This window comes from Cetorhinus maximus, chromosome 3 (genome assembly GCF_964194155.1).
Source record: "Cetorhinus maximus chromosome 3, sCetMax3.hap1.1, whole genome shotgun sequence".
Taxonomy (NCBI): Eukaryota; Metazoa; Chordata; class Chondrichthyes; order Lamniformes; family Cetorhinidae; genus Cetorhinus; species Cetorhinus maximus.
Genome location: NC_135881.1, coordinates 31,374,172 through 31,398,766, shown reverse-complemented (window position 1 = coordinate 31,398,766; position 24,595 = coordinate 31,374,172). Strand labels below are relative to the sequence as shown.

General features: G+C 46.2%; 1 protein-coding gene across 2 annotated transcripts in view; it reads right to left on the bottom strand.

The window, feature by feature from the left end:
* Positions 1 to 24,595, bottom strand: part of LOC144672718 (uncharacterized) — a 145,878-nt gene that overhangs the window by 107,833 nt on the left and 13,450 nt on the right. For both annotated transcript variants that reach the window (XM_078534673.1, XM_078534664.1), the window contains exon 2: positions 13,082 to 13,153. In XM_078534673.1, the coding sequence (XP_078390799.1) occupies positions 13,082 to 13,153 (72 nt within the window). The remainder of the gene's footprint in view (positions 1 to 13,081; positions 13,154 to 24,595) is intronic.

Here is a 24,595-nt window from a genome sequence, read left to right as displayed (position 1 = left end):
TACATCACTATTATAGATGTATGTACAATTTCAAGAACACATGCATGGCTTAAACAAAGAATTTACGTAGGATCCTAGCAGATGGATCAAACAGGCATACTCAAACAAACAATAGGAGCACAAGATTAACAACTTCAACTAAGCTCATTGGATAACTCTTGTAACAATTAAAATAGTATGCTTTACTGCTTTTTGATGTATGCCATCGTTTTCTGTATTTAAAAAAAATTAAAGGATTTATTTGGTTTTGAAGTACATAGAAATTACAACACGTACAAACAAGCCATTCAGCCCAAGCAGTCCATGTTGGTTTACTCTCCATTTAATAGTCCTAATCACATTTACCCAACATGTTCCAGTATCCTTTCAACCCCATTTCCTTCATCCATCCATCCATCCAATCTTGAATCTTAACATAATTTCTGCTTCATGCACTAACTGGAAGTGAATATCACAGCCTCAACTCTTTCTATAACAAGGATCTCCTGCTTTTCATTTTCAGTACTGCTGAAAAAAAGAGACATGTCGAAGCTTTTCGTCTTGCACTCATCAGGATACTTTGTAAGAATATCAATATAAGGGGAAAACAACAATTTATACTGTGTGTGAAGAGAGTGCTGATTGGTTGGCAAGTGGACTCTGGCAGAGGTGTTGCCATGGAGGATGCACCAGTGATGGAGACTGACAGTCAACTGCCAAGCACTGTTTGAAATTTAAATCAGGCAGTTTAACCCTGACTGGTCATGTCATTAGGAATGGCATGCATTTTGTTGATATAGTCATGCTTGTTGAGGGTGACTATTACCGTCCCTTTGTCAGGTTTACTGATGTGTATGTCCAGGTTGTTCTTGAGGCCTCGCACACTAAAATGTTCATGTTGCATGTGAAAAGTTAGACAATCGTTCGGAATCCCACAATATTTCCAAACGAATCAATAATGCTAAAGTGAGACACAGTGCCATGATCAATTAGAGATGAGGCTGAATAGATTGGTAACAGAGTTACTAATTTACACTGTGCCCTACAATGCACTTGGTCTTAAGCGGAAGCGGAATTAATGATGCCACTGAACGTATAACAAATCTCTCTGACCATATATTCTCAGAAAGCAGAGTTGTTCTTGCGCATGATTTCAATTTTGGTGTGCCTTCATCCCAAATCAAACGGGGAGAGGCATTTGTTGAGTTCGAACTCCTGTACTCCCAACTATCCCACCACAAACTAGCATCCACTGAAGATACTGAATCCTTGAAAGCGCGCCTAGCAGATCTAGCGCATGCATAATGTGGGATTCCGAACGACCTATCTGACTTTCACATTCAACACGAATGTCTTACAGTGTTGTGAGGCCTTAAGACCAATCCGGACATACAGACCAGTAAACCTGACAAAAGGGACAGGAATAGTCAGCCTTAACAAACGTGACTCTATCAACAAAATGCGCACCATTCTTAATGGCAGATCCAAATTCGTATCCATTGGACCTGCTGCTCAACATGACCAGACAGTCTTGCACAAAAGTAAGCTAAAATAAAAACACTTGCTGGACTTGTGTAAAAGCAATGAGCTACGCATTGATATACGACAGGGTTCATCCTCACAGTTCACTATGTCTGCGTATGTACGGGCTGCCCAGAACACACCAAAGTGATGTTCCTTTATGCACTATCTTATCTCTGACCAATTCTGCACAACATGAATTAGCCAAATGCTGGGCAAATTGTTACAACCAGTTTTGACCAAGTTTTCCACATACATGGTGAAGGACTCCTTCACATTTGCAAAGGTCGTACAGGACTTGCATATTGATAGCAATGCTGTGCTTTTTCTTATTCATTCATTCACAGGATGTGGGCTTCATTGGCTGGGCCAGCATTTATTGCCCATCCCTACTTGCCCTTCAGAAGGTGATGGTGAGCTGCCTTCTTGAACCGCTGCAGTCTACATGGCGTAGGTAGACTCACATTGCTGTTAGGAAGGAAATTCCAGGGTTTTGACCCAGCGACAGTGAGGGAATGGCGATATATTTCCAAGTCAGCATGGTGAGTGACTTGGAGCGAACTTTCAGGTGGTGGTGTCCAGGTGCTCATTTGACATTGCTGCCTATTCACCAATGTTCCACTTAAGGAAGCCATAGATATTTATGTTGCAGACTACATCATGGCAATCTAGACCCGCCACCACTGCATGAATCAGTATTCATTGAACTTATGAACTTGGCAACTTGCGCAGTTTAGTTCAGTTTTCGTGATACCATATATGCCCAAACCAAAAGTTGCCATGGGATCCCTTCTAGGCCCAGCTCTTGCAAACATCCTAGTTGGGTTCCATGAGAAACGTGTCTTCGATGGAATGACACCTAATCTCCTATCCCTCACATATTTCCAATATGTGGATAATACGTTTGCTACCTTCACTGGCCAATATACACATTGGGATTCTTTTAGTTATGCACTCTATAGGATTGGTTTTATCAGAAACCTTGTGATTAGGGCCTGAGCCATTTGCTCACCATTTTTTGTTTATTCGTTCATGGGATGTGGGTGTCACTGGCCAGGCCAGCATTTATTACTCATCCCTAGTTGCCCTAGTTCAGAGGGCATTTAAGAGTCAACCATATTGCTGTGGGTCTGGAATCACATGCAAGCTTAATGCCGAAACACAGGACAATAAAGGCACCCTGCAGGGTATTGGCTACGCTGATCAGATCATTTCGCGCTGTATATCATGCAAACTCATGAACGGGCCAAAGACCATCACTTTCGACCCTGAAAAGTGTCCAATCTAGCTTAGATTACGCTAGAAGGGCATGGTATCTCAAAAATTTGAGCATCAGGTGAAGCTAGTTGTTTCACACTGCTACTATGCAGTAGCAACACGAGTGGTATTCGCCGCTAACAGAATGCTGCCGTCAAGCCAAAAAGACGTTCTGTCTATCACACAAATGAGTAATGTGGTGTATGAGTTTCAGTGCCAGTGTGCTAGGTATGTAGGCCATATGTCCCAAGGAATGGCGGATCATATCAAATAGCATGTGCCAGCCGCTGTTCGCAATGGGCAAGGTACAGACCGTACTCAACCAGCCCGTGCCTATAAAACTCAAAACACAGTATCCAACATTAGATGGGATTCCGCAATTGGGCAACATTTGCTAAATAATCCTCAGAGTGCTAAGAATTATGCTGACAACCAAATTAAGATTGTCAGTTGGGCTGGCAGTGTGCTGCATTTGCGTGTACTGGAAGCTATACATATTAATACACAGGCCCCTATTCTTTGCAGACAGAAAGAACACGTACACACAATGCGCCTAAACAAAATAATTGACAGCCATTCACTGACTCATTCCTCAAGGCAATGCCTTGACCAATCAGAGTCAAGCCGCCTGGGTTAAATTTCAAATAATGCTTGGCAGTTAACTGTCAGTTACCATCACTGGTGTATTCTCCCTGGCAACGCCTCTACCAGAGTCCACTTGCCAACCAATCAGTACTCTCTTCACATACAGTATAAATTGTTGTTTTCCCCTTAGATTGGCATTCTTGCAAAGTGTGCTAGTGAGTGCAAAGCCAAAAGCTTCAACATGTCTCTTTTTTCAGCAACACTCAAGTTCTGTACTTCCAAACGACTATTTTCATTTCCTTACACTCGATCTTGTATTTATGGCTCCTAACTCCTAGCCTATCAACCACTGGAAACAATCTGCTTCTTCCTACCCTGAATCATCCATCTTTTTGTAACTTAAACACTTCCATCATATTATTGTATAATTTGTGTACTAATAAAAAAGGCCCAATTTTTCAAGCTTTTTTCCTAATTGTATTGTTTATATTGTATTGTTTACAGTAAGTATACACAGTAGATCCTGATAAATATTTTTGTTCATCCAGAAGCTTTATAGTTATGGACAAAGTATTTTCTGTAATAGACTGGCTACAGTGACTCCTAGGAGGATTGTTAGTGCGTCTAGTCAAATTTCTTTCTTGTTCTAGTTCATATAATAGACTAAAACACTGCTAGCAACAATCAGTTCCAAATATGATGCTTTCAGAAAATCTTGAATTCAAAAATAAATGAAAAAGTCCTTTGGCAAAAGCTTGGAGATGTGTGTACGTTTATGGAGGCCAATAAAAGCAACCAAATTTCTAAAATAAACAAAGCCAGAATGAAAACAAAGGCTCAATTGATTATGATACATTTTTATACTTGTCAAAAATACAAGCCCATTTTAAAAATTCCTACAGGCATACAATTAGACTATATCCCAAATAGTTATAAAAAGACCTAATGCAATTTAACAATAACATTTCCAGAACATATGAAGGTCTGCTATTTTAAGTCACGAAATTAACAAAATAAGACTAAGGAAAGGAACTAAATTAACAATCCACTTGGCAGGGCAATTGACTGGAGGAGATTATGAATGGACTTGTATACAAGTGGGAATGAAGGCCACCGAACAAAACACTTGAGTATTGACCATAAAGCTGCTCCTAACATCCAACAAGCAGAAAGCTTTACAATTAAAAGTGAACAAGTTAGTTATAATACTTCAAACTCAGCTTTCACATTTTGTCCTGATGATACCAGCTCTAGCTGATTAACACTTCCCTCACTCTAAAACAATCTTTGTGTTGTTAGGCTGCTGGTCCGACGTCAAATATTGGTGAGTCAAAATTTCCTTCAACTGAACATTGGGAAAGTTGAAATCTGACTCCAATTTTGTCCCTGCTCACATTCTCAGGCTGAACACGAAGATGCAAAATCAGTCAACCTTGAGCTGACCCTTAACCCCTCCATCATGCAGCTCGCTTGATTGGCACCCTTCCCCAAATATCCACTCACTACACCACCAAACAGTGGCAGCAGTGTGTACCATCTACAAGATGCACTGCAGAAACTCACCAAGGCTCCTTAGGCAGCACCTTCCAAACCCACAACTGCTACCATCTAGAAGGACAAGGGCAGCAGGTACATGGGAACACCACCACCTGCAAGTTCCCCTCCAAGCCACTCACCATCCTGACTTGGAAATATATCACTGTTCCTTCACTATCAGTGAGTAAAAATCCTGAAACTCCCTCCCTAACAGCACTGTGGGTGCACCTAAACCACATGGATTGCAGCAGTTCAAGAAGGCAGTTCACCACTATCTTCTCAAGCGCAATTAGGGATGGGCAATAATTGCTGGCCTCACCAGCGACACCCACAACTCGTAAATGAATAAATAAATAAATGTCCATCACTGATACGGCTTACTTCCATCATAATAATTTCCACCACAGCCCTTTCCGCATCCATATTACTGCTGAAACCCTTATGGCATGAATTTTGTGTTCCGTGAACACACGTAAGATCGCGTGAAAAGACATCATCACGCATGTGTGCAATATGGAGTTCGGCAGGCATGCACGGGAGTCAGGGCAGTGCCCACTGACAATTAAAGGGTCTACTGACTGTGATTTTACGTTGCCCATGTGATTTTTAGCTCTTCGCACGGGCAAAACGGGTGTGCAGATTTCACATTTTTATCATTTCCTCATCCACGCGTGGGATAAAAGGCTCCCAGAGCTGCAGCACTTTCTCGGTTATTGCCAGTCCTTTGCTGTGTGAGTACAGAGTTGCCCCAGAGTTTCTTGGCATCTCGTTTGATAGTCAAGCTTGCCTTTCAGCATCTCAGGTCATCTTCCCTGGAAGGTTCCCCTGAGTATTGCAGCACAGTGAGCCTTCATTTTCAAGGCACTGCTCCTCTGCATCCCATCTAATGGGAATAGTGTATTCCACCAATGGAACCTCCTCTGAAGAGGAAGAGGGAGGCAGGAGGGAATGGAGTCCAGGTGGGCGTGGGCAGCATCCCAGAATCAGGCCTTTAAGAGGAGAGGCAAGGGCTCAGTTGGCACAGGGCCAGCAGGGAGGTCAAGGCAGGAGGGCATGCCGAAGGCGCCACTATGCAGTGTCTAGAGTATTCAGGCAATGCTCCAACTATCTCCAGATGTCCGAGGTCTAATGTCACAAGAGACTCTGCCTTTCAAGGGACACAGTGAAAGCCATATGTCACATGATAGCTCTGGCAATCGCCTCCAACTTCGTGAGTGGACACGTCATGCCGGTGGCTTTGAAGATCACAGTGACCCTCAACTTCTATGCCTCCGGTTCTTTTCAGGGCTCAGTGGGGGGATCTGTGCAGCGTTTCCCAATCAGTTGCACACAGTTGTGTCAGGCTCATGACTGATGTTATCTCTGATGCTATCTTTAGACGTCCACACGTTCATCCACTTCCAGGCAGATGAGGTGGATCAGGCGGAGAGAGCACAAGGCTTCACTATGATGGCTGGGTTCCCCCGCATCCATGGTGTTATAGATTGCACTCACAAGGCCATCAAAGCACCAGCAGGTGAGCCTGGAGCTTTTGTCAACAGAAAGGGTCCCCAGTCAATGAATGTTCAAATCGTCTGTGACCACAAGACATAGATTCTCCAAGTTTGTGCCCATTACCCTGGAAGCTCACATGATGCTTACATCTTACGGCACTCACAGTTACCAAGGCTGTTCATGGCTCCTGCACGAGTGGACGGATGGCTCCTGGGTGAAAAGGGCAACCCCTTGAAGAAATGGCTGATGACCCCACTCCGTCACCCAAGAACTGAGGCCGAGGAGAGATACAACAGGATTCATACCTCCACAAGGGCGGTGGTGAAGAGGACCATCGGGCTGCTGAAGATGCGCTTCAGATACTGGAACCAGTCAGGGGGAGCATTGCAGTATCCTCCAGGGCGTGTCTCCCTCATTGTCATCGCATGCTGCGCCCTGCACAACCTGACTCTGGCAAGGGGGGACCCACTGGCAGCTGAGGATAGCGAGGCAGCTCCACAGGCCATGGAGGATGACTCAAGTGATGGCTCAGAGGAACAGCCTGAGGAGGCACAGGGTGAGGACAGGAACCCTCATGGAGGCAGGGACACCAGGGATACTTTAATGCAGCGAACCTTCTGCTAGGCATCCAAGGCATTGACGCCTCGTCAAGCCAATGATGCTGTTTTCTTTGCTAACAATCAATAAATGAGAACCCACCCCAGTATGCTAGCACCACACAACACCATGCTTTTACAAGCCTGTGCTGCATCTGGCACCTGTTCATATAGCTAACAGCCTATTTAAGTCAAATAAATGTTTATGGTACTTAACATAAACAACAAAGAATAAACAAAGTCTCCATCCCTAACACAAGAGTCAAAATAATTAACACAAAAAATGTCACCCTGTGACACGCCCCTGCTGCGCTCAAGGTGCCTTCAACTTGCGTCTGCGGGTGCTGTGCCTTGGTGTCCCCGACTCTCTGACAGTGGCGTCAGAGGCAGCCTGCTGACTCTGGTACCCTGGTGGCCCTGATGACCTTGGCGGTTGTCCTCTGACGGCCGGAGCCTGAATAGGTTCCGCCTGAGAGAGTGCATCCAGCCCCATAGCTGGGCATCTTCAGTCATCACGGCATCATCAGATAGAGCGGCTACTGGCAGAGGGGTGGAGCTGGTGCCCTTGTCCAATGCAGCCTGAGAGAAGCCCATAGAGACGACAAGCAGCTCACTGCCAGCGTGAGGTACATTTGCACCTCGCTGCTCACCATTGATGGACAGGGACCTAGCAGGGAGGCTAGGTGCCTCATCCACCTCTCACAATGGCAGTGACATCGAGGTCACTACCTGTGTGAGGGCTTGCAGGTCCGAATGCAATCCTAGGAACCCCTGAGTCTGCTCCTGAAACTGCCTCTCCATGGGAGTCTCTCAATGGAGGAGGCTGTGTGGCCGGTGTTAAGGGCCAATGCAGAACTCATGCTCCGCATGGGCTCCTCCATGACGGAGACCATGGCACGCAGACCCTCATCGATCTCCTCCAGTTCTCCCCACGCATCCCGCTGGACACCCAGCAAGCCACCTGATGGGCGACTCCAGAGGCTCATCATCTGCCTCGGACACAGCATGGGCTGAGTCTCCAGCTGTGCTCCCAATGTCAGCTCCCTGGGACCTCTCCACCTCTGCTAGCTCCTTATGTGAGTGTGATGTGCCCTCACCGCTGTGCATTACCCGCGGAGCCGAATACCTAATGCCCACCGATGTGTGAGTATCTGCACTGGTGCTTGGTTCAGAGAGAGTGTGTGACGCTGGTGCAGGTATGCTGTTTTCTTCAGAGCTCAATGGGGGGTCCTCAGGGTCATCGGTGGCTCCCGCGGATGCCGCATCTGCAGGAGGAAGGCAAAAGATCAGTACATTCAATCACCATAGTCACTATGCGTGCTAGGAAGGCTGAGGAGACAGTGGAGACCTGCTGCATGGTGCCATCTGCACTGGAGCTTCAATAGGCTCTCTGGCTACAACAGTTCAGTTTCTGATGAGAGGGGCCCGTTATGCTTCCAGTACCAACCGCACGCGCATCTGTCCCCTGCACTCTTACCTTCATCCGAGACCCTCGCCTCACTGTGACCGGAGGAGCGAGCTGGCCAGTGGCATTCAAGCTCCAGTGCATCGCTCCCACACTTAGTGCAGAAGCACGGATTTGGCACTCCTCCACCGGTTCTGCGTCGCTCTGTGGCATTATGACTCCGCTTCTCCTGACAGGGAAAATAGCCTCATTATTGCTGCATCTCCCCAAAGGTCCTTTCCTGGTTCCCACTCGCCCTCCCACCTGGGCATTAGGCAGGCCATGGCACATCTCACTCTGCAATGCACTGAGGCCAGTTGTGCTGACATCCCAGCCTTGGCAGGGCAGGTTTAAGTGCCAGTTGGCATACACACCCTTAGACCCATGAACGTTCCAAGAAACAGACACCTGACTAAAGTTCTCCACACAGGTTCATGCCATTTCTGCACGTACCCTTGCTGACCACAGCAGATCATTGAGTCTTTTGCAACACTGAATCCACGTGCGGTGTACCATGTCGTGCCCACTGACCTGGGCGGCAACATCTGTCCAGGCCTTCCTGGTCAGGTGGGGTGGCGTCCTCTTGCCATCCCTGGGCATTAAGATGCCTGGCACTGATCACTTCGAACAGCACTCCCAGTCACTCATCTGAGAAACAGGGGGCAGAGCGCCCGCCCAACTTCCCCTCCCGCCTTCCATGACCTCCAGGTGCTGAGACCATGACTGCACTTCTTGAACAGCTTTCAGACAGCTCCCTCAGTCTCCCCCACAACTCCTGGCAGCCTTCAGGGAGCTTCCTCTTCCGTTTCTGAATACCCTGACCCGGTACTGGATGCGTTTCCGCCGCCATGCACGGAAAATTCATCCGGCAGTCGCGTTTTACGCTGAGCTGGCCTTAATTGGCCACTCAGCACAAGATCGTGTTCACAGTGCAACCTTGGCCGGGAGCGGGTTTTACATCCGCTTCCAGCTGCGACGACTTCGGGTGCACCCTGAGAATCAAATTCAGGCCGATGTGTATTTGTCACCTCTACATTCAATTTCACCAATAGTCTCCATGCTGACCTCCCATCCTTTATAAATTTCAACTTATCCAAAATTCAACTACTTTAAAATGGTTCATTTCAACTATTATGTACTTTTTTAAAAAATGGCGAATTTTATTTATTTCTGTATCAAGAAACATTTTAGAGTTCTTAGTTCAATGATCTGGTTGCTCTGTTTGGCTTTCCTACCCACCCTTCCTTCCCACACTGAGCTTTCCTAGCTCCTTGACTCCCATTGCATTAAGGTTAAAATGCTCATCTGAAAAAGTTTCCAGATCCTCACACCACCCTATTCCCTACCCTTTGGCCTCCTTTAAAATCTCGCAAAGTCCACCTTGTCAAACAAATTTTTGGTGGCCTCTACAAATTCTCGTACTATGATTTAGCATCCACTCTTTTACTCCTTCTGTCTACTTACTTTCTTCTTTTTCCCTCAATTAAAGCACTTTGCAATGTTCTTTTTTTAATTAAAATGGGTTTCTATTACTATTTGAACCCAAATGGTGGCCTTTTGTTGGAAAGCCAAATAGAGCAACCAGATCACTGAACTAAGAACTCTAAAATGTTTCTTGATACAGAAATAAATAAAATTCGCCATTAAGAAAAGGTACATAATAGTAGAGTTAGCAACCAAGTGACTGTGAAAACAAAAAAAAGAAAAAAAATGACAAAGAATGAAAAAGAGGTTAAATGAGGCAAGTTCAAATATTTCATGGTTAAACTGCACTAAATAATACAGATAAACTGTTCCATAGTGATGCAAGGGGGAGACATATTTTCAGTGACTGCATATCATGAAGTTTGGAGAACTCAGGGCTTCCTGCATGGTGCTCCGAAGCATCTATAGTGTTCTGCCCACTTGCCTCTAATACTAATTAAGTTTAAACTTTTGGGAAAACTGAAGCCCCACCCACACCCCACCACCCCACCCACTCCACAACAAACTCTATAACTTCATCCCAATCTGCGTTTTACTCTCAAATGAAATCAGATGGTTTCAAGCCTCGGCATTCTATTCAAATCTGAGCTAAGCTTCCAACTCCACATTCTCTCCATCACGAAGACCCTGTATTGCTACCCTTGTAACACTGCCTGCCTCCATACCCAACTCAGTCTGCCCGTCTTAGAAGCCTTGAAATGGCTTTGTTACTTCCAGGATATACTTGGAAAGTTTTTCTACCTTGTTGGATGTGAAATATCGCAACTGTTCCAGGACAGCTCAGCTTAGGGCTTGGGAGAGGGGTTGGGGGAGGTGATAATTCTGGTTAGGTCTTCAGCTCTACGACGAGAATGTTGTCACAGCCCAAAACTTTTTCTGTATCCAATATCCGCAGCTGCTTCTCAGTGTCAGGTGAAATTAAATCAATTGATACAAAATAAAGTCAATGCAAATAACCCTGTGTTGAAAAATATTAATCTTGATTTTTTATTAACCACCAACTCTCGTACAGATAGTGTTGATTTATTAAGCTGACAATCGGGCAAAGTTAGGGAACAAAGAATAGAAGTTAACTTACATACAAACATTCAAATTAGGAGAGGTAGACCATTCGGCCCCTCAAGCCTGCTCTGCCATTCAATGAGATCATGGCTGATCTGACTGTGGCCTCAACTCCACATTCTGCCTACTCCAAATAACCTTTGACTCCCTTGCTGTTCAAGAATATATCTACCCCTGCCTTCAAAATGTTCAATGACCCTGCTTCCACCGGTCTCTGGAAAAGAGAGTTCTAAAGACTCGCGATCCTCAGAGAAAAATATTCTTCTCATTTCCATCTTAAATGGGAAACCCCCAATTTTTAAATTGCGTCCCCTAGTTCTAGTCTCTCCCACAAGGAGAAAACATCCTTTCAGCATCCATCCTGTCAGGTCCCTTCAGGATCTTATATGCTTCAATAAGATCACCTCTCATTCTTCTAAACTCCAATGGATACAGGTCCAGCCTGTCTAACCTTTTCTCATAAGATAACCCCTCCAACCCCCATCCCAGGTTTCATCCGAGTGACCGTTGTCTGTACTGTTTCTAATGCATTTATATGTCCTATATCCTTTCTTAAATAAGGAGACCAAAATTGTACACTGTACTCCAAATGTGGTCTCACCAACACCCTGTACAACTGTAGCAAAACATCTCTACTTTTATATTCCATTCCTCTTGCAATAAACAATAAGATTCCATTAGTCTTCCTAATCACTTGCTGTACCTGCATAGTAACTTTTTGTGACTCATGTACCAGGGTATCCAGATCCCTCTATACCTCAGTGTTCTGCAATCTCTCTCCATTTAAATAATATGCTGTTTTCCTATTCTTCCTGCCAAAGTGGACAAGTTCACATTTTCTCACATTATCCTCCATTTGCTAATTTTTGCCCACTCGCTAAGCTATGTGTCCCTTTGCAGAGTACTTATGTCCTCTTCACAACTTATTTTACTATTTAACTTATTTCACTATTTATCTTTGTGTCATCAGCAAACTTAGCAACCATACATTTGGTTCTTTCATTCAAATCGCTGATATAAATTGTATATAGTTGAGGCCCCAGCACTGATCCCCGTGGCATTCCACTCATCACATCCTGCCAACCCGAAAATGATGCATTGATGCCTACTCTCTGTTTCTTGTTAGCTAACTAATCTCCATCCAAGCTAATATGTTACCCCCTTCACCATGAGCTCTTATTTTGAATAGTAAGCTTTGATGTGGCATCTTGTCAAATGCCTTCTAGAAATCTAAGTACAGCACATCCACAGGTTCCCCTTTATCCATGTTGCTTGTTACTTTCTCAAAGAACTCCAATAAATTAGTCAAACATGATTTCCCTATGACAAAACCATGTTAACTCTACTTGACTACATTGAGATTTTCTAACTGCTCCACTATAACCTCCTTAATAATAGATTCCAGCAATTTCCCTGTAGTTTTCTGCTTTCAGTCTTCCCCCACTCCCATCCCCCGCCACTTTCTTGAACAGAGCAGTCACATTCGCTATTTTCCAATCTGATGGAACCTTTCCAGAATCTAGGGAATTTTGGAAAATTAAAACCATTGCATCCACTATCAAAGCGGTCACTTCTTTAAAGATGCTAGGATGAAGTCCAGCGGGGCCTGGGGGCCTGTCATTCTATTATTTTTTTCAGTACCCTTTCCCTGGTGATTATAATTGTTTTAAGTTCCTTCCTTGATTTCACCTCCTAATTCCCAATTACTTCTGGGATGTTATTTTTATCCTCTGCAGTGAAGACAAGCACAAATATCTGTTCAATTCATTCACCATTTCCTTATTTCCATTATTAGTTCCCCATTCTCACTGTTTAGAGGGCCAACGCTCACTTTACTTAATTGTTTCCTTTTCAAATACCTGTAGAAACTCTTACTATCTGTTTTGATATTTCTAGCTAGCTTTCTCTCGTACTCTAATTTCTCCCTCCTTATTAATCTTATAGCCATTCTTTGCTGTTCTTCAGATTCTGTCCAATCTTCTGACCTGCTACTCATCTTTGCAGAATTATAAGTTCTTCCTTTTAATTTGATACTATCTTTAACTTCATTAGTTATCTATGGATAGTGCTAAATAACCTGCTAAATAATTTTATTATTAATGCAACTCACAAGTATACTCACAGATATTCTGCACTCGGATAAAATGACCAGTTGTCTTTCCATATAAATGAAACGTTGTTATCTCGAAAATCCCTAAAGTGAAAATAAATACAATAAAACATTACAGCCCAGACCAAACATCAGTACTGAATAAAAGCAGTTGAAGAGTTTACTAGCTTAATTTATTACATTTCTCAAATGCCACAAATCTCAAAATTATCTTATCACAAAAGGTATTTTATTCCTTATAAAACATGCCTTACTGGGTTGCCCTGCACTCCACGGGTTTGAGCAATTCCACAGTATGTGCATGACATCACTGCTAGGTTCTCCACCGAGAAGCAGCTCTGACTGACAAGCTTGGCTTCCAGTCTGCTAGGGAAGCCCTGAGGCACATCCCCACAAGCAGCCAAGCCTCAGGGGTCCAAGGTCTTAGTGCACAGGGTTGTGTTGTGGGGGTGGGGCTGGAATATTGGAGGGATCTTGGGGAAGATTGGAAGAGTCAGCAGCATTGCCCCTCCTAATTTTTTTCGTTGTGCGTGGCCTGTTTATTTCAAAGCACAATACCTTTAAATCCCACACATGCAATATCTTGAAAGGTGACAATACAAAAACAGCCTGTTGCTGCCAGGTTACTGCGCATCCATGCACATCTTAGGCCGAATGTTGGTCAGTGGTGGGAGAGGGCTGTTTAGTCACAGGGAAGATTGGTCAGGCAGGCACGCTGGGTCAGCAGGTAAGGGGAAAGGCACTTACCTACTGATCCAACAATCGCTTGTTTCAGTTTAACAGATGGGTTTCCAGAGGCCCAGGAAATCCAGCTAGCCAGAATTAAAATTAAAATGGGGCATGCAGTCTCATTATAATGAGTAGAATTTCAAATTCAGTTTGAGGGCGAGCAATTCGGATCTCAAACCAGTGTCCTCAACTTAAATAAGGGCAATTACAGAGGATGAAGAAAGAATTGTCTAAAGCAGGCTGGGAAAATAGACTAAGTGGAAAGTCAGTGGATGAGCAGTGACAGGCATTTAAGCAGATATTTCATAGCCCTCAGCAAAAATTTATCCCAGTCAAAAAGAAGGACTTGATGAGAAGGATGAACCACCCATGGTTAACAAAGGTGGTCAAGGAGAGTATCCAGTCAAAAACTAAGGCATACAAAGCGGTGAAAATTGATGGTAGGCAAGAGGATTGGGAATTCTTTTTTTAGGAACCAGCAGTGGATGACTAAAAAGCTAATAAAGAGGGAGAAAATTGATTATGAAAATAAATTGGCAAGAAATATAAAAACAAAAAGCAAGAGCTTCTATGGGTATATAAAAAGAGAGTAGCTAAAGTGAGTGTGGGACCCTTGGAGGATGGGTCTGGAGAATTGATAACGGGGAACAGGGAAATGGCAGATAATTTAAACCAATATTTTGCATTGGTCTTCACGGTGGAGGACATTATAAACATTCCAAAGATACCAGATAAGCAAGGAGCTAATGGGAGGAAAGATCTTGTAACAGTCTCAATCACGAGGGACAAAGTATTTGACAAACTAATGGGACTAAAAGCAGACAAGTCACCAGGGCCTGATGGCCTGCATCCAAGGGTTTAAAGGAAGTGGCTGCAGTGGAGGCATTGGTCGAAATATTCCAGTACTCACTGGATTCTGGGCAGAAGATTGGAAAACTACTAATGTGACGTCCCTGTTCAAAAAGGGAGGGAGACAAAAAAGAAGAAGCTATAGGCCAGTCAGCCTAACATCTGTCGTTGGGAAAATGCTAGAGACCATTCTTAAGGAAGAAGTAGCAGGCCACTTAGAAAAGCTTAATGCAATCAAACAGAGTCAACATGGTTTTGTGAAAGGGAAATCATGTTTGACAAATTTGCTAGAATTATTTGAGGACATAACAAGCAGGGTTGATAAAGGCAAACCGGTAGATGTAGTGTATTTGAATTTCCAGAAGGCATTCGATAAGGTGCCACATAAAAGGTTATTGCACAAGAACTCACGGTATTGGGGGTAACGTATTACCATGGATTGAGGATTGGTTAACACACAGAAGACAGAGAGTTGGGATTAATGGGTCTTTTCCAGGTTGGAAAGACGTAACTAGTGGGGTGCCACAAGGATCAGTCCTAGGGCCTCAATTATTTACTATCTATATTAATGACTTGGAGGAGGGGGCAGAGTGTAATGTAACCAAATTTGCTGACAATACAAAAACAGGTGGGAGAGCATGTTGTGATGAGGACATAAGGAATCTGCAAGGGGATATAGACAGGTTGAGTGAGTGGGCAAAAACTTGGCAGGTGGAGTTTAATGTAGGAAAGTGTGAGGTCATGCACTTTGGTAGGAAAAATCAAAAGGCAGACTATTATTTAAATGGAGAGAGACTCCAAAAAAAAGTGCAGCACAGAGAGATCTGGGTGTTCTTGTGCATGAAACACAAAAAGTTAGCATGCAGGTGCAGCTGGTAACTAAGAAGGCAAATGGAATGTTGGCCTGTATTGCTAGAGGGTTGGAGTTTAAAAATAGGGAAGTCATGTTACAATTGTTGGTGAGGCCACACCTGGAGTACTGTGTACAGTTTTGGTCCCTGTATTTAAGGAAGGATATTCTGGCATTGGAGGCAGTTCAAAAGAGATTTACTAGGCTGATTCATGGGATGAAGGGGTTAACACTTATCAAGAACGGCTAAACAGGTTAGGCTTTTATTTATTAGAGTTTAGAAGAATGATCTTATTGAAACAGACAAGGTTCTGAGCGGCCTGACGGGGTAGATATTGAGAAGATGTTCCCACTAGTGGGGGAATCTCAAACTATGGGGCATAGTTACAGAACAAGGGGACACTCATTTAAAACTGAGATGTGAAGGAATTTATTCTCTCAGAGGGTAGTGAATGTCTGGAATTCTCTAGCTCAGAGCTGTGGAGGCTAGATCACTGAAAGTATTTAAAGAGGAGGTAGATAGATTTTTGAAATGTAGGGGAGTGGAGGGCTAGAGGAGCTGGCACGAAAGAGGAGTTGAGGCCTGGGGCAGATCAGCCACGATCTTATTGAATGGCAGGGCCAAATGGCCTACTCCTGCTCCTATTTCTTATATTCATATAATATCTGAAGCATTACCCCATCTCCTTGGAGCGCAGTAGTTGCACACTGACCCCTGTTTAAAACCATTAGTGGATGGGTTGGAGGTCAAGATTCAGACTTTTAACTAGACCCCCACCAATCCAAACCCACTTGGTTTTTGAGGTTAAAATTCCCCCAATTGAATATTCACAAGCTATTTCATTATTAGGCATCACTGTCAAACTTAATCCTCAATTCATCCAACATTCACATATGTACATTTTCCGGCAAGGGTGATTGCATAGTCATCAGGATCAAGTACCCAAGTCAATTTCCTTTTTTCTAAGCTTCTTATCCACGTCCCTCAACTACATGCTTCTTCTCAGCGACAGAATCCGAAACAATGACATCAGTTCCCACATGTAGGTCAACGACTCCCATCTCTACCTCACCACTACCTCTCTTGACTCCTCCATCGTTGTTAAAATATTATATAGCTTATCCGACATCCAATAGAGGGTAAGCAGAGGTTTCCTCCAATTAAATATTGGGACGCCATTGGGCAGAATTTTCCCAGAATTGTACTAAGTGCAGTAGCGGGCAGGTAAAATGGAGTCCTACCCACCGATGAAAATGGCGGGTTTTCACGCCGTATCTTCCCTAGCCCACCTCATTATATATTCACTCCCACAAAACACACCGTTTCCATGGCGGGTGGGCTCTCATTCGCCCACTCACCATCACCCCTCTGTAGCATCACACTGGCCGCCATCTTTAAAAGGCAGCCGCCAGCAAAGCACTCATCGTCACCAGCTCACCACCACGGCCTGGGAGACATGGCCAGCAAAGGCAATAAGACTGCAGCCCCCCGCTTCAACGATGAGTCCCTCAAGCGACTGCTGGATGCTGTGGAGGCCCGCCAGGATGAGCTCTACCCCCGCTCTTGCTGCAGGCTGGGTAGCAATGCCACCAACCCGGCTTGGGAGGCGGTGGCAGCGGTGGTCAGCGCAAACGCCCTGCAGAGGAAGTCAGCCACCCAGTGCCGCAAAAGGATGAATGATTGCCTCTGTTCTGCCAGGGTAAGTCACTCTTTTCATCACTCCCAAACCCATCACACATCCACAGGGCCCTCGCTCGCTGCCAGTGCAAGGAACATCACCATTCACTCTTTCACTCTTGTCCTCATCCCGTCCATGGGACCACGCACCACCCACACAGGCCAGGCATACTTATCATCTGGCCTGGCAGGCATCCTGATACATTCTCCCCATCTCTATCCATGCAGGACAAGCTGGTTTACAACAGGAGGGAAAGGTCGCAGAAAGATGGAGGGTTGCCGAAATTCAAAGTTCTGACAGAATTCGAAAACAGGGCCATCCAGCTGGCTGGCAATGACCGGGACCAGTCCTGTGCTGATGGTGAGGTTGGCGCTGGTCTACCAAGTGAGGATCCAGCAGTGCAGCATCCATCAGACAACCATGCCATGTGTGATGTGTCCTCATTCACAGGCCACTGCCATGCACTAATTATCTCCCCTTGCTTTCGCAAGCACATCTGGGAAGCAGCCGACAGAGTCCACAACCCAGAGCCTCCAAGCAAGCTCCGAAGAAACCTCTGAAGAGGAATCTGAAGGCACCCTCCCTGAAGTCCCATTGCAGCGCTCACCCATACCCTCCACCAGCGCAGAGACACACACCTCGGTGGGACCTAGCTATAGAGTAGCCTCAGAATCACAATCTGGTAAGCACATCGCATTTTCTGGTCTACAGCAGGCGGAGGCAGGGGCTTCTCTGGTCCCCAGCACTCGGAGAACTGCTGGAGGCCAGAACGTTGCTGAGTCCGAGTCAGATGACGAGCCTCTGGACTCAGTCACGTCACAGTTGCTGGAGCTGCAAAGGGAACTGCTAGGGAACAACTGGAAGGGACGTCAGCTGCCCTCCTCAGATTGCAAGGCACGATGGAGGAGTCCATCCGTCTTCAGGTTGAGGTGACAGCGCCGGCATTGCAATGCACGATGCACTGGCAGGATGGCAAACGCCATAGAGACTTTGGTCAGGGTGTCACTCCTGCGCTGCTGCACGGGCTTAATTCCATCGGTGATTGGCCTCCAACAGTGTGTACGCGAGAGGGGTGCTGGGCAGCTCGATCTCACTCCAGCTGCCCCTTCCACTCACGGAGTCAGCCAGGGGCCCTCGGGCACCTATAGGGAGGAGGATCAGCAGGTGCACACTCTGGGGCCGTCCGCCCAGGTTACTCTGGGAGTGACCAGCCCATCTGTCTCTCCTCTCCCTGTGACCTCCACAGATCCAGCTTCACAGACCAAGGAGGGTGCCACTGCCACATAACAGGACACCGAAAGCAGGTCGGGGCCCTCCAAGTCTCAGCCCTCCAGAGGATGACCGCCAAAGTCATCACAGACAGGGCGTCACAGTCAGCAGGCTGCCTCCACCTCCACTGTGGATGTCCTGGGAGCGCCAAGATGTAACAGCAGGTTTAGGACAGTTAAGGAGAATTAGTTGCACAGCCTGGGCACGGGTGTTAATCACTTGTATATAATGTTCACTATTGTCATTAAACTCCCTGCCTACGGCTCCTTGCTCTGATGAACAGTGTTCTTGTCACTGAGACGTGAAACATTTCTGCACGAGATAAAAGGCAGGTGGTCTCAGTCCAGGGCCTCTTCCCTGTGTTCTGTCTGCCTTCAGACCACAGTGATGGTTCAGCCTCACACTCCCTGGAAACATTACTGATGCCTGCAACTTGGCAGTGCTGGTCATTGCTGCCAAAATGTAGTGGGCAGGCACCATAGAGCTCTCTCATACTCTGTGTGCTCTCAGCACCTTTAAGGTGAGGCTGGACCCCATCACACCAGCATCTGCAGCCAATGATGTCATGCACCAGCTCCTGAAGGGTTGAGGTGTTGAAGGTGGACACAGCATCAGATGCGTCTAAAAGTTTCATGGCTGCGTCTCTGAGATGGCCCTGATCATGGAGCGTGAGCGAGTTGCCCTCGGCCAGTCAGGAGTCAGACATTCTCAGAGGCTATGTGAAGATCTATGGAGTGTCCTCACTGCATATTGTCATCATCCTCCTGCGATCGAGTGACTATTAGGGCCTCCACTGCATCTCCATTAGAGGAGCATTCTCAGATAGGGTATTGGCGCTGCGATAAGCCAGACTGGAGTCAAACGTTCACAACTGCGATGTGACGATCTACAGGGACACCTCACTGTGTTGTCAACATCCTCCACAAATCTGGCAGCTATGAGGACCTCCCAAGTGTCCTTCCTCATCTAGCTAGTTCAAAAGCCTCAGCCCCATCGTCATCGCCACCGAGGACGCCCTCACCCTCATCCCTGTCAGCATCCTCCTCATCGGAGGAGACTTGCAGCTCCTCCACCTCCTCCTCAGCCAGCTCCTCACCCCTTTGCAGCACCAGGCAGCAGACGACAATGATGCGTGACACCCTCTGTGGACTGGATTGCTGGGCTCCCACCAGACTGGTCCAGGCACCGGAACCGCATCTTCAGCATCCCAACGGTCTGCTCCACCAAGTTGCGAGCTGCTGCATGAGCTTCATTATAGTGTCGCTCTGCTGCAGACTGAAGCCGCCGCACGGGTGTCATCAGCCATGGCCTCTGTGGGTAGCCTTTGTCCTCAGAGAGCCAACACTGCAGCCTCTGTGGACCCTGGAAGACTGCAGGGATCTGCGAGCGACTCAGGATGTAGGCGTCGTGCACACTCCCTGGAAACCATGTGCATGCCTGCAGGATGCATTTCTGGAGGTCGCATACCATCTGCACATGCGGCGAGTGAAAGCCCTTGCGGTTGATGTAGTCCACTGAGTGTAGCGACGGAGGCCTGACCGCCAGATGAGTGCAGTCAATCGCACCCTGCACCTGTGGGAATCCCGAGATCAGGGCGAATCCAATTGTCCTTGCAACCTGACTGTCCCGGTCCTGGGCGAATTGCACAAAGTTGCGAGCCATGGAGAAGATGGCATCCATGACCTCATGGATGCATTTGTGGGTGGCAGATTGTGAAATCCCACAGAGGTCGCCTGTGGAACCCTGAAAGAAGCCACGGGCATAGAAATTGAGTGCCGCAGTCACTTTCACAGCCACTGGCAGTGTCCATGTCCCCTTGGCGCCAAGTCCTACAGTAAGTGGTAGATGTGAGCCACCAGTTTTCTAGACTGCGCAGTCATTGACAACATTGGTTCTCAGTCATCTGCAGGAATGTTAGGCAGCATCTATAGACCCTGGGAGTCGCTAGGCGCTGACCAGCCACAACTCGCTGTAGCTCCTAGGCAGCGTGTGCTGGAGCCCCTGCTGCCCCTTCTTCATGAGTTGCTACTCCTGCCTTTGCACGGCCAGGTGCCTCAGTTGCTCTCTCCTCCATCTTCTACGGTATCTGTAGGCCAGCAGGCATATAGTTAGGTCACCAGGATCCAGGATCCTGATGTGGTCCTCCTACAGCATGAAAGAGAGAGAGAGACGTGGCTATCATGGCAGTACTTAGCACCTTTCCTGGCCCTGTGTGGCAGTCTCTTAATGCTTCCCGGAGAGTGCTGGTCACCCTTGGATGGCCAGAGATGACTGTGCTTCATGGCTGCCCTGTCAACCTGCGACACTGGGGACACTGATCCAAACCAGGATGCTAAGATTGTAAGGGGCTGTGAGCACCTGCAGCAGTGACTGCTACATGGCCAGCGTTAGCAAGGAGATTGTACAACGTGTGCAGTCCAACTACTCTGGGGTCTAATAAAGTGGTGGCGGACTCGAAGTCTGTGCTGGGGGGCGGGTGGGTTAAAGTATGGAGCGCTTGGAGGTCCCTTGGTGCCTCTGCATTGCTTGCATGGACGGGCAGACTAGGAGCCTGACCCCAATCATATCACTGTTGCTGCGCCTGATCTGTCTTAGTTGCAGAGGCATGGTCAGTTTATACAGGTGTCCCTAATGCGTGGCCACTTCCCTCACTTACCCTGCACCCCCATCTTGATTTCCTGTGCACGGTATGTAGAGCCAGGGCAGCACTTGACCCACCCCCCCCCTCAGCAGTCGCTCCCAAAGCCAGCCAGCACTTGCCCCCAGACACTCTCCACCCCTCAGCAGCCGCCTGCAGGGCCAGGCATCAGTTTCCTCCACTCCACGGCACCCGAGGCCTGTAAGCAATGGGCGAGCTGTGGGGAACTCTGCTGCTCACTCACCTCAGTTCCCCCAAAGTGAAGGCCGCCAAGTGCACTGTGTGCTGTTGTGAAACACGTCGGCGTGCTTTCCCGCTGATGTGGACAGACGATACGGCGGGGTTCCAAGAGCCTGGTAGGATGGCCTTTTAATCATATGCTAATGTATTACAGTTAGGTTCCCGCCAACCAATGACAGGAAACGCGCCCACCATCGGCAGGCTGAGCGGAATATCAAAACCTGCCTTCACGCCATCGTGAAGTGGGTCCCGCCATATTTTCCACGCACACCACCTATCACGTCCACTGCCAGCGGGCTCGGAAAATTCCGGCCGTTTTCGGCCCCTGCTCCAAAGTGCCCTCTCTTGCCAAAAATCATATCCCTCTCCCTGACTGATGCTGAGCGAGACTGTTTGCAACTTCAGTATCATACTTGACCGCAAGAGGAGTTCACAACCACATATCTATGCCATCACCATGACCGCCTATTTCCACCTCAGTAACATCACCCTCTCTGCCCATCTCAGTTCTTCTGCTACTGAAAGTTCATGCACTTGTTACCTCCAGCCTTCCAAAACACTTCTGACCAGCCTCCCACATTCTATCCTCCATAAACTTGAAATCATCCAAAACTCTACTGCCCGTATCCTAACTCACACCAGGTGCTGTTCATCCATCACCGCTATGCTCACTGACCCACACTGGTTCCTGGTTAAATAACACCTCAATTTTAAAATTCTCATCCTTGTTTTCAACTCTATTCCTGGCCTGGTCCCTGGCCATCTCTGTAATGTTCTCCAGCACTACAACCCTCCAAGATATCTGTGCTCCTCGAATTCCAGCCTCTCGACTCTCCCCAACTTTAACTTCTCCACCATTGGTGACCATGCCTGCAGCTGCCTCGGCCCTAAGCTCTGGAATTCCCTTCCCACATCTCTCACCCTCTTTACCTCGCTTTCCACCATTGAGAAACCTTTTTAAAACCTTTAAACAAGCTTTAGATTATCTGCTTTAATATCTAATGGGCTTGGTGTCATATTTGTTTTATAATGCCTCTGTGAAGTGCCCTCGGGCATTTTTTATGATAAAGGTGCCATGTAATTACAAGTTGTTGTGGTTCCCTCCACCACCACTTTAGCAAACACCAAGGCTCAAATCTGGGTTATTCTTGGTTTGCATGACTTACTATCACACTATTTGACTCACTAATCTACCAGGCTACCAGGGCACCAAATTTGTTTGAAAACTGAAAAGAATTCTGTTCATGGTGGCAGAAGTGACCAACCTTTTGGAGTGCTGAGGCATGTTTGCATGTCATAACCTTGATTTTGCACATCTCACTGGTTAAGGACTTATCTTCCCTCCCATAGATACATCACAAAATTGAGCCACTTTATATCCATTATAAAGACATAGAACTCGTATTTCCTATGCATAAAAAGTAAACATTTCTGTGAGTATATTTCAGAGAGTAAGGAGCATAATTCTTGTTGAAGGTCAATAACTGGGGTCCATCACTTGTACATGCCTTTGTATAAATACTTCCCATCCATGCCATCTTTCCATAGCACACTACAGTACCCACTGCAACTTAAATTATTTGTTTTGCATCCACTAACCTATCTGAAAGACCATTTCACTTTCAGTCACTCTTTATGTCAATAAGTGCTTCCAGTCTCCTGGCTTCCTTTTCCCAATCTACCTATATTGCTTTGTCTAGCAGTTGTTTAACATGAAATATTATTCAGGATTAATGTTTTCTAAACCACTTAATATCTTATATTGTTTGCTAGCAATAATAGTCTCTGCACTTAAAAAATTGTTCATCACGTGTAAAGCACTTTAGGACATCCTTATAAAATAAAGCACTTTATAAATACAAGTTCTTTCTTTTTCTCATTATATAGCTCTATGAGTAAATTGCCCAGAGCATGTTACACAGTAACTTAGTGCATATCCTCTAAGTATTCAGGGAACATTCATACTACTTTCATTTCAAGGCAAAGCGAATAAATATTTGAAACAGAGAAGGATACATGACTGTATTTTATAGTTCTATGGCTTGAAGGGACTGGCATAAAACAAAAGCAAAATACTGTGGACGCTGGAAATCTAAAATGAAAAGATAAAATGCTGAAAATAAACAGCAGGTCTGGCAGCATCTGTGAAGAGAAAAACAGAATTAACTTTTCAGCTCAATGACCCCTTGGGTCTTTGTCCTGAAACGTTAACTCTGTTTCACTTCGAAAGATCACCCATTATCAATATCCTGGGGGTTATCGTTGACCAGAAACTCAACTTGAAGCAGCCATATAAAAACTGTGCCTACAATAGCAGGTCAGAGGCTAGGATACCTGCGGCAAGAAACTCACTTCCTGACTCTCCAAAGCCTGTCCACAATTTACACGGCACAAGCCAGGAGTGTGATGAAATACTCCCCACTTGTCGATGAGTGCAGCTCCAACAACACTCAAAAAGCTCAACATCATCTAGGACTAAGCAGCCCTCTTGATTGGCACCCCATCCCCCACCTTAAACATTCACTCCCTCCACCACAAACACACAGTAGCAGCACTGTACCAACTACAAGGTGCTCTGTAGGAGCTCACCAAGGCTCCTTCAACAGCACCTTCAAAACCTGTGACCTCTACCACCTAAAAAGACAGGGGCAGCAGATGCATGAGAACACCGCCACCTGCAACTTCCCCTCTGAGCCACACACGATCCTGACTTGGAACTATATCGCCGTTCCTTCACTGTCACTGGGTCAAAATCCTGGAACTCCCTTCATAACAGCACTGTGGATGTACCTACACAACATGTACTACAGCAGTTCAAGAAGGTGGCTCACCACTAACTTCTCAAAGGCAACTAGGGATGGGCAATAAATGCTGCCTAGCCAGCAAAGCCCACATCCTGTGAAAGAATTTTTTAAAAGTCCATGCTGGTACTTCTGGTGCACTTGAGCCTCCCTCCATCTTTTCTCATCTAAATCTATCATTGTAACCATCTATTTCCCTTCTCTCCCATATGCTGGTCTAGTTTCCTCTTAAATGCAATTATACTAGTCACTTCAGCCACCCCCTGCACGGTCTGGCCAAGGCATGATACAACTAAAGTAGCTTTGGAGTAAACAACCACAACTTCCTATGTGAACAGACTATTGCAAAGGCATTCAAGAACAGATATATCAGGAGGTCTTATCTGTGATGTGTACCTTTGAGGCAGACAAAATATGGTCCTGCAGTATTACAGCACCAATAAACACAGACTTGTTTCGTTACAGTTTTGC